The following is an 11,511-nucleotide window of genomic DNA, read 5'->3' as shown; positions in this document are numbered from 1 at the left end:
TCCTAAAGTAATTAGGTTTAGTCTCAAAACTTAATATTCGACACATTTGAAAACCAAACATTCCCACATTTGGAAGAAAAATATTTGGTGGGAAAACAAAGTCAATCTGGGTATCATAGCCTGGGTAAACCACATCAACTAGAGGATGGGTTTCTAATAACTGAAATTTCTTGTGGACATCACTAGGTTCACGAAAACGTGTATGAAGATAATCTTGTAAAATGGTTGAGGCACATATGTCAAGTCCCAAGTGAGGGATCTTTGTAAGAGCTAAAGGTAAGGCACAAGGAGAACAATAATCACCCCCAAACTTAGAGTTTTGTGTGTCTCTAGAAAGACTAGTCACAATTTCCCTAATTTCAAGGTCATCTAATTCAGGAAAATGGTCAATTGGTTCTTCTAAGTCAGGTACATCCTCACTCAGCTCGACGAGTTCATTTTCTTTTTCTAAGTCTATTGTTTCGAAATCGCTAGACTCAAAATATACTCGTTCCTCTAAACCATTATTAGCTTCGTAATCAAAAGGAAATACTACATCGTCTAAAACTGGGGTATCTCTAGTCAAATCCTCGTCCTTTTGAATAGGTGGATAATTATTAAAATTATTTGGATTTGAACTAGAAATAATTTTATTATTAAGCTCAGTTGGAGTAGCAAATTCCTGATCATTGTGCCTATTTATTTCAAATTCTTCATCAACACTATCCTCATCATAATCATTATAATAACATGAAAATGGTTGAACCTCATCTAAACAAAAAGTAGTGTTACCAATTATATCCTCGTCATCTTGATTATGCAAATAACTATCCTCATTTTCAAGGGTATTATTGGAGACACTGTATTGAAAATTAAGATTATTTCGAGCAATTTTTTCGTTCGTCTCAGCTATAAGCTTGAGGGATTCCTCTAAAGAAAGTTTTCTTTCGTCATAAACTAAGTTATTCATCTCAGTTATCTTACGTGTCGACTCTTCTAACTTCCTGAGAGACTCTTCTAAAAGAGAAATATAAGAATTTTTCTCATATGACCGGTGCGTATGTGGATAGTAATTGGGCTCACCATGGTATGGACCATAATCTTCAAAAGGCTGAGGTTCCCAACCAATATTCACAATATGGTCAAAGTAGTAACGTCCATTTTGAAACTCAGTCGGATATTCGTTGTATTGGCTATTGTAATACCAGTTTGACATTCTACTGCAGGGGTGTGAGTTGTCACACAAAATAAAACCCACTGACAGGGGATTCGTGGGTGGATAGAGTCTTACCTCCCTTACCAGACGGACGATGAACCGTTGAAGTCGACTCAGGCCACCGACTCCAATGTCAGTGTACGAACCCGAGGGGCCGAGACAGTATCGTAACTGTCGTCCTTCCCTGCAAACAGTTTATATTTAATTTTTAACCCTTCCTTAGGGTTTCAAAATAATAATAATGTCCAGTCCAAAAATAAAGTCAAAAATAAAAATGTCCAAAAAAGAAAAGAAAAATTACAAAAATAAAATCCTATTTACAGTTTCTAAAAATAAACAAAATAACTATATACAAAATCTTCTTCTTCACTCCTTTCAGATTCCTCTTTTCTTTCCTTCTTTGGTGATGCTTTCCTTTTATAGTACTTTTCTTTCCTTGTAGCTTCGCTCCAAATCTGAAAAGAATCGAAAAATACCAAAACGCGTAAAAAAGAACAAAAATAATAATAAAAATAAAAACAAATCTAAATAAAAATCCGCGTCAGCGGCGCCAAAAATTGATGTAGTTTTTTAAGTAGTAAATAAAGTTCGTTCAACTCGGACTTGTGTAGACTCAATTTCAGACTTAATAATAGAAAATAATAAAAATAAAGAAAATATATACACAAGGTTTGTCACAATGTCGAGAGATTACTGAGACTCAGGATTCCACCAAACCTCATACCATGTGGTTCAAAAATCAATTCTTAGACAATTATAGCTCTTGTTTATTGACTCTAATTCTTTGTCATGGTAGATTTTAAAAAGATTAAATGTAAATCACTAGCCTGATGCATCAAAAGCACTTAGACCAAGCATACATCATCATACGACTTCACAACTAATTAAGAAAAATCATAAAACGATTAAATTAATGCAAAAAGTCATAAAAAGAATTAAATATAATTACCACACGTATGAAATATGGCTTTCTCCGTCATCCCAGTGTTGGGGTTTAGCTCCTCATATTAATCATGATCTCAAAATATGTGTTTGTTGCTCAAAAGATGATTAAAAGAGTGAAAAGTAATAACACAGACTGTTTGCAACAGTGTATTGATGTTGCAAAACAACTGTTACAACGGAACTGTTACAGAAAAATTGTTGCTTTGTCGCTGATTTTAAAACCCTAGAATAAGACTGCCCTGAACAGCTTAATGTTCTTCAGCTGTTAAACAGCGACACTTTTCTGTGACTGTCTACCGAGGGTCAATGTTCTTCATCTGCTCTTCTTCTTCAACAGCAGCAGCACCAGAAACAGAGTTTGGTAAAGCTCTGATTTCTTCTTCTCTGGCTCTCCTTAGGTTCCCAAACTCTCGGCACCTCTTCTATATGACCCAAGACATCTATTTATATCAAAAATACCGATTAAATCTCTCCCAAATCTTCCAAACTATCTTTCCTTCTCTTCACGACCAAGTTGCGACAATTTCTTGTTTTAAGCCAGTCATTCCGATTAGGATTAACTGTTTTCTCTAACATACGTTTTATCTCCCTATTGGAAACTTCTACCTGACCACTCTGTCGACCAGTCTTTCATCAAAATAATACTCTAAGCCTAACCTGACAGAAAAACTCTGGATTTTCATCACTCTGTCGGGTTCGTCTTTCCTTGAACTAAAGTTACAAGCCGAACCATCTCCTGTGTTCATGGTTCCAGTTTCTAGAAAACAACACGTTCCATAACCAAAAAGTAAATCATTCAATTATTTCGTTTTGATGGGTACATGTAATTGGAATTCTAGTCAAAATATCATCCTCATCATAAACGAAAATCAAAAGACACAAAATACGCGGATAAATCCATGAAACATTTTTATGGAGATCCTAAACGAATCTCATCCTCTTCACTGACCTCTTTCTCATCCTCTTCACTGACCTCATTCTCATCATCTTCACTGACCTCTTGCTTATCATTTTCATCCTCATCACTTGAAAACATAATTACTTGTCCACTTGGAGGCTGCACATTCAAAGATATCCAAAGATCCATTTCCGTAGAATAATTTGTACACCAATCCATCGCAAAATTATTTTCAAATCTAGGCCAAAAGGCTGCACCCATCAAGGGTGGTAATGGGAAAGCGGGTGTAAGTTTGAGGCCGATAAAATGACAATATTGAACAAATCCAAGAACAAGTCTTTTATCCTTTACACCTTCATTGCAAGGTTTTGTTGGAGGCGTGTAAGTAAAGCTACTACCCGTCCATGAGAAACAATGTACGACGCAATCGAATGTCTCCGCTATTAAAAACCCACAAATTGGCATTGACATCTAATGTTCTTCGGTAATGATAAAATCCCCATGCAAACGATATTTGAATGCAATGTACTCCGCTGCCACCCCTGCATATCCTCTTGCACCTGTTCTTATCATTGTCTTATAGAAATCTTTGTTTTTACGTAGGGTTTGTAACATTCGTTTCCGAATATAGTTAACTTCATTTTCAGGGGGAACATGATTGTTCTCTTCCTTAAAAGGACCAAGTTGTTCCGCCGTGACGTGATATCCACCATTTTCATCACCTTGCACGTCGTCCTTTGCTATAATATGCTCATGAATTATTGGCGATAGATCTTCCAAGTAGTTATCGTATATAAAGTTGATAGGCCTCAAATACTTACCGGACTTATCTCTTCTAGGTCCTCTTATCCTACCAATTTCATGTACGGACTTTTTCTCCTTTATCTTAGTTTGTGAAGGATACATCTTAGCCTTCCCCTTGACATCCTCTTTACTATCATTTGCTTGTGCCGAACAATCATTATTATTCACCTCTTTGTTACTTGTTTCGGCTTTTTGAATACTTGGACGACCTCGTTTTTTTGGAACTTTGACTTCTTCCTCCTTGATCAACTTCTCAATTTCCTTTTTTGCCTTTTTAATCCTTGCATCCTGGTAGTCAACACCGTATGGATCCCTCTTATTACCCAATAGTTCCTTGTTGCCTTGTCTAGTTTGAAAATTATTCATTTTCTTACTCTTACTACCTTTCGGTTCACTCTTCTCCGGCTCCAAAATATTTTCTTGGGTGAAAGGATACATGATCGGTATCATGTTGTCCCATAGGAATTTATTTTGACCTCGTCCCATATTCCTATACATCTCCGCCAACTTTTTGCCATTTGTCGTGTCTCATATCTCTAGATCATCTTCATCGTCTTCGGTTGGGAGAGGATCGAAGCTTAATTTTTTCCAAAAATAATCAATATCCTGAAATGGTATGATACCATCCTTGTACCGAAGTAGGTCGTGGCGGCATGGAAGTCCCATAGATGTCTTCATTTTAGAAACACACTCTTCCTCCAAGTTGGCGCCGAATGTCTTAATAAAATCCACTTCTTCCATCAACAAGTCGATGCATAGATGTGAGACTCTATAAGTTAATCCACGTAGCCATTTACTACCATAATTCTTGTGTCTGAAGATAAGGTTATGCTCGAAGGCAGCTTTAATTCTCACAACATCACTTTTGAAATATTCATCAATTGCATCAAAAACCGTGACAAAAGTGTCAACACATCCAAAAAGGTTCTTCTTTAACCGATAATGAGCCGACTTACCATACTTGTGGCTTGGTTGTCGAAGTGTTTGTGCCGATTTGTGAAACAAAACACGAACCTTTCTTTATTAGGTTCCAACACATCTTTGACCAAGTAAGTAATGACATCGGGGTAGCCGATCTTCCAATGCTTAATAAGCATTTTAAAATTTTCTTCGTAGACATCCTCGGTGATTGACCATACCAAAGATTCCCATTAGCCTTGGAAAGAAGCCCGCAACATCTCATTATGTTCATATTCTTTCAAGAATTCCTTTTTTTTCTTTACTCGTGTCTCCTCCGGTTGGATTTTAGCAATATTCTCTAATTCCTTCAACTTAAGTGGTTGAATTTTCGATTGGCATTTTTTCCTCACATTTCACCATATATGAAACGTACAAAGAAAATTGAATGCATCCAGAAATACCTTCTTAATACCATACATCAACGATGAATCTTGATTGGAAACGAAAACTTTAGGAAGAGCACCCTCCCGGAAGATTAACTTTAATTGTTCTAACGCCCAAACATAACTCTCTTTCTTCTCGTTTTTCAAGAAACAAAAAGCCATGGTGAAAGGTGCCTTTGTCGAAGTATGCCCCACAATGTTCATCAAGGACATCTCATATTTATTAGTCTTGTACATTCAATCCAATATAATAACTTGTGGGAAGCACAGAGCCAATTGGACGCATTCCGGGTGGGCAAGGAAAAGGTGTGTGACTTGGCCGAACTCATCCAACTTATTTTAGAAAGCGTAGTTATTCTTCACCCCTAACCACATTACTTGTTGCATCACCATCCTACCTTGCAAATTGAGTCTTCTAATCTTTTTGTCTTGCGTTGTAGAAGTTTGCATAGTCGACTTGTTATTCTTTTTGTCCGCCTTCAATCTGCTAAGAATCCTAGACGGTGGCAAACGTGCTCGTGTCATTTTATCCACTTCTAGCATCTCATCGGGTTTGAGTCGCGCTACTTTTGCATGTCCATACAGGTCTTTGGGACATGGGTGGTTATGACGACAGTCCATGTCTTTGTTCATTATCCAATATTGATCTTCTTTGTTCACGGACTTATTCTTGAGGTTGAAAACGATCTTGAAAGGGCAATTTATTTTCTCCGTCTTCGTCCTATTCTTTCTCACGGTCTTCCCAACGTATACAGTACCCTTTTTAACCTTGCTAGCGCCGGTTCCACTACGCTCACAAATCATTTCAAACCGATCACATCGGCTTTGTTGTCCTTTAACTAGTACACAATTTATCTCCATCGCGTGTTCCTCAAGCCAATCCAGAACTTCGGGTTTAGTTTTCCATCTCTGTGTTCATTCCAAAACACGTAATTAGAAAGGTTCATTCCAAAACTTTGGAATATTCTGACAGCATTCCGACAACATTAAGGTAAACAAAAGGTTCCTACATACCAAATCATTTTGGAAGTGATCCTTGGTATCCTCTTGAATTATGTCTACTGGATCAGGTTGATCCTCCATGGGTACGATCTACAAAGAATATCACAAGGTTCAAATACTTAAAAGGAAAAATAATATAAATATTCGGCTCATACGATAATCATATTATGTGCCGAACCCTGAACATTTAAAGGTTTCGGCTTATACGATGTTCTCAATATGTGCCGAGCCAATAAAAATATTTCAACCCAAAAATTAAAAATTTATGTTCGGCTCATGCGATAATCATATTATATGCCGAACCATGAACATTTAGAAGTTTCGGCTTATACGATATTCTCAATATGTGCCGAACCAATAACAATTTAACTGGTGAAATTGGGTTGAACCATTTATGTATCTGATATTCATGAGAATTCCGGGGAGATTAGCATTACTAAACAAGTGAAATTGAGTCGGATGAATTTATCAAGCAATCTACTTTCTAGTTCACTGTGGCCATCTTTCATTCCAAATTCTATTACTTAATGGGAAACAAGTTTCCGGGTCCAATTCTGGTTTCGATAATGATATCTTCGCCAATTTCTCAAGCTTGATCCAAGTGGAATTGCTTTCTCTAATGAACTTCCTCCAGAAATTGAAAATTGTTCACATCTTTGTAAGACCCGAGTCCGAACAACTTTTCAGGACCATAGACCCAACAGTCGTATCAAAGCAGGGAAGGCATGAGAATGATAAAATTCCAAACAGGACTACATGAGCACCAGATTTCATTTTTGCAGTCACAAAATGAGAAACACCACAAACATGATTTCAGAAGACAAAATCAACCGTACTTCCATTTCACAAACTGTAATCTATTATAAGGAGTAAACAAGAATGCTGTAGAGCTTACAACATCATAAGAAAAGAAGAAAAAAGAAAGCTGTTTAGATACAAAGAAAAACTAAACTAAAAAAAAAAGACTCCATGAAACTGCAATTGAGAGGCGCCTCAATAATATATGCACCCCTCAACTCTCACTATCTCTCCCTTCCAGTCTCTCTGTATCTCTCTCAAATTCTTAGTATATATAACAAAATAAAGCGGAAAGGGTTTCTAGAAAGAGGATGAGCACTCGAATATGATACCGTCTCTTCACTCTTTTCTGTCCCTAAGTTTCCACTCTTGTCGTCTTTCTCTTGTTTACTTATCCCTCCTCTTTCCCCTCACCATAATCACTCAAAATGCTTAAAAAAGAAAAACATTCTCCCTGGACTGTCGTATAACTGCACAATTCTTACACTACAAACCCAAGAAAAACAAGCCATGTAGTAGTAAACTTCTTCTTTCTTACTTACTTACTCTAAAAACTTCGTCGACTTTTGTTATCTATTGTGTTTTCAAGCCAGAGCGTAGCTTGAGACGGACACTGCAGCTGGAGTGTTTGCGTGGATGTAAACAAATTCCATGCTTTTACCAGCTGGTAAGGATGTGAGCCAGGATGGGAATGTGTATGCATTGCCAGACTTTGTAAGTCCCCAAACTGGACCGTAGAGGTTGTCTATGTACAGTTTTAGTTCTTTCAATGTTTTCCCAGAGTTGTTAGTTACCGTAGCAGAGTATCTGTGGTATGTTTTTCCTTTGGCGTTCCATGTGGTTGTTGCCTTTTGTGTGACGCTGATCTTTGATGATGAAGCTGCAAACAAGAAACAAATTTATGAGCTAAGAAAATCGATAATCCAAGACCGAACAAATCTTAAACGAGTTCCTAGCATTTGTAAAATGTAACTAGAATAACAAACTATGAATTGATTGAAATGTCAGAAAGTACACCTTTGACTGGAGTTGGTTTTGGCTTCTGAACTGGTGTGTATTTAGGTTTTGGAGCTGGAGTTGGTTTTGGCTTTTGAACTGGTGTAGGTTTTGGTTTAGGAGCTGGAGTTGGAGTTGGTTTAGTGACGACTGGTTTAGGTGATATAACTGCCACTGCACCCTGACTGTATCCTCCATTACCACCATTGAGTCTAGCTAATACACCAAGAAGTGGAGCATTGTTGTATGTAGCTGGTTCAGTTTGCTCGTAGTTATCTCGTTCATCAGCAAAGTTATCATAAGCATCAGGTCCACCAACAATAGCACCAGTAAGCACATTTGGGTCACTGCCTTTACGGCTGTACCAAGTAGCATAACCTCCACGGCATGTAACAAACGATTTGTCAACCTTGTAGGAAACGATTGAGGAAGCTCTGTGGTGAGTTTGCTGTGGGAAGTTGTGTCCGTAACCAACCATGTAACTGGTGGCTCTTGGGTTGTTTCCAAGAATATAGTCCACCTAGATCAAAGCAAAATCAAACATCCATTAAAATTCAATCCAGCACACAGTCTGATCACAAGTCGTTTTTTCATTTGAATTCACCACATCTAACTGAATTATACATCAAAATTTTACCTGAGATTTTGCCATGGCGTGAAGCTCATCTGGAGTAGCAGTACCGCGGGGACACTGAACAGTTTTCCCAGCAGTAGTAAGATAGTCAGCGTAAACAGTCATCAAGAAAGCAGCACTTGTAACAAACTGTAAATTGTTCCATCTCTGGTGGAAGAGAAGGCCACCAGGAGTCTTCTGAACATTTCGGCTACCCTTTCCAAGGCAGGCACACATGAAATAATCTGCCTTCTCCTGGAGTTGTTCAAACACTTCTGAATTTCCTTTAGCTTTCCCTTGCAATAAGAACTGCACATGAAGCAAATTCAAGCAGTTAGATCCAATGAAACAGATGACTATGACTTTTGGAATATCATAATGCAATTTGAGGCCAGAAATTATACCTTGGCACCTAGAACTTGAGCACCAGGGTACTTGACATCCCATCCGAACTCGGTCATTGCCCAGCCAGTTCCTCCCAAGTTATCAGCATTACTAGCAAAATAGTTCAGGTATGTATCTTCATTAGTTGCCTGATACATCCATCCTGCAGCCCATAACAACTCATCCTGCAATAAGCATCACAGCTTTTGTCAGTCAGTATACTGCAAAAAGGTCCCAATTTGAAAACACTTTGTGCTGCACAATGCATATCGATGAATTTACTTACCCCGTAGCCACTGAAAGACTGGTAGTATTTACGAGCAACGGAAATACTGCTATCGTATTTACCCCGGTATTTGTCGGCAAAATCGAACAGCTGAAAATCAATGAGCAAAGGTGAATTAGTTCCAAATTCTCCAGCAAAAATCATCCACACAACAAAAATGAAATGAATCTGTCAAACAAAACATGGACCCTCTCTGGAGGTCCAATTGCTAGGCCCATAAAAAAAAAACCCTGGCCCATGAAAAAGAGACCCTTAACTTGTAGGGCCACAGGGGCAATTTTGACATTTCGGTAAAGGCACGGACACTACTTCAAAAAGCAGTTTCAAACAAACTTTTGAAAAGATTCTCAAATTTAAAGTCACATACATCAACGGCCAATATTGCATCAAACTTTTGTACATCCAAGTCAACTAGATTAACGGCTATAGTAAACCCGACAAAAACAGGCGCATGTTAGACCTACAATCACGCTTTTTCAAGACCTTGCTAACATGCGCCACCCATGTGAAACCCAAAAAGGGAAAGTAAAAAAAGTAAAATCCTACCAGTCACTCCAGTGAGAGTGATAATGACTGTAATAATTTACGGAGACTAATGATTGTAATTATTAGTCGTAATAATTAGGGAAATTAATAATAATTATACCTGTTTAGCATGAGTAATGAGCAGTTTGGAGTAAGACGGATTAGAGTGCCGGAACACAATGGATGCAGCTGCCATTGCCGCCGCAGTTTCACCGGCAAGGTCAGAACCAGGTCTGCTGGCATCAATCCGGTAAGCTTGACGGTCAGTAGTCATGTCTTCTGGTCTTTGCCAACAGTAATGGTCTGTATTTCCATCTCCAACCTATCAAAACAAAAAACTTTAGAACTCAAATTTACAGATCTATGTTAAAATTAAAAAAATGTGTTTTCGATTTTGTTACCTCGCCGTAGAAGACATTGGGTTCAGGGTGAGCTTTGATGAAATAATCAGTACCCCATTTTACAGCTTCCATGGCATGTCCTAATTCACCACTCTTAGACATTTGTGAACCATATTCAATTATACTCCAAGACATCATCGTTACTGTGAATGCCATTGGTAATCCAAACTTCACATTATCTCCTGCATCATGATATCCTCCCACTAGATTCACCTGCAAAATCAAAAATCAAGAATTTTTTTTATTTTGAGTTTTGAGTTTTCCAGTCCACTGAATCGAAGAGTGAAAAAGATTCTTACCCCACTGGATTTTCCATCATTGAGACCAGAATCACCTCTCCATTTAACCCTCTGGTTATTTGGAAGAACACCAGACCTTTGAGCTTCAAAGAACAGAATGCTCTTAGTCAAAGCTTCACCATAATCATGACCAGCACTAACAACCATCAAAGGACTCAGAACGTGTAAAAACATCAAAACTAACACAATGGGTTTCTGTAATTTCCCCATTATCAACAACTTTTGAAAGAAAAACAGAGTAATTAGTTGAAAGAATGAATGGGGGCAATGTTGGTATGGTTTTTATCAGTTAAAACTTCTGATGAAGAAAACCAAACCAAGAAAAAATAATGGAAACAGAGGAACTAGTGTTTGTTTTCTGAGAAAGAAGAAGAGATCGGAGGAAAATGAGGAGCTTGTGACCCCTCTATATATGGAACTTTGGACAGTGAAAGCAATTTATTTTATTTTATTAATTAATCTAAAAGGAAATTAATAATTATTTTATTTTTTCACTTTTAGTTTTATTTTAAGGGAGTGTCCAAAAACGGTTGAAAGAGAAAAAGAAAGAAAAACAGAGTCATGTGGGCTACTTTTGGTATTTACCTGCAGGCTAAAAAGCATAGGGCTGAGGAGGGTCGGTGGATCGGGTGATAAATGAAGGCTGTAGGGTATGATGGTTGTTTTTCACAGTACACTGTGACTGGTCTGGTGTTTATTCCAATTTTCCGGTGGTTGAAATGGAAGTTATTACGGCCATAAAAACAAGTACACTGCATATGACATTAGATTATTTTACTGATTAAGCTAACACCAAGATTAAATTAATTTAATTGTAGGATGTAACCAATGTTTATGTGATTTGTACATTCATCCGGTGAAACATTTTGAAGTTGACTTTACACATTTTGAAGTTGACTTTACCATTGGATTATAGAGATACCATTAAAATATTTTTCCTCGAACAGAAGTAGTATAATTAGTTCATTTGATTACAGCACAGAAACACATTTCATATTCTGACTTTTTAACTAAATACTGTT

The 11,511-nt window shown here is 37.6% G+C and overlaps 1 protein-coding gene across 1 annotated transcript; it reads right to left on the bottom strand.

Moving 5' to 3' along the window:
* Positions 1 to 6,998: 6,998 nt before the first annotated feature.
* Positions 6,999 to 10,872, bottom strand: LOC113339919 (endoglucanase 6-like). Its single transcript, XM_026585142.1, has 8 exons — positions 10,490 to 10,872; positions 10,191 to 10,403; positions 9,911 to 10,111; positions 9,265 to 9,354; positions 8,999 to 9,163; positions 8,619 to 8,903; positions 8,003 to 8,501; positions 6,999 to 7,865 (listed from the first exon to the last, which is right to left on the bottom strand). Exons 1-8 carry the CDS (start codon positions 10,697 to 10,699, stop codon positions 7,570 to 7,572), a joined length of 1,959 nt encoding a protein of 652 aa, XP_026440927.1. The 5' UTR covers positions 10,700 to 10,872; the 3' UTR covers positions 6,999 to 7,569.
* Between the last annotated feature and the right edge of the window lie 639 nt (positions 10,873 to 11,511).

This window comes from Papaver somniferum, unplaced genomic scaffold (assembly GCF_003573695.1).
Source record: "Papaver somniferum cultivar HN1 unplaced genomic scaffold, ASM357369v1 unplaced-scaffold_21, whole genome shotgun sequence".
In the NCBI taxonomy this organism is placed as follows: Eukaryota; Viridiplantae; Streptophyta; class Magnoliopsida; order Ranunculales; family Papaveraceae; genus Papaver; species Papaver somniferum.
This window is presented reverse-complemented; position numbering and strand designations above follow the sequence as displayed.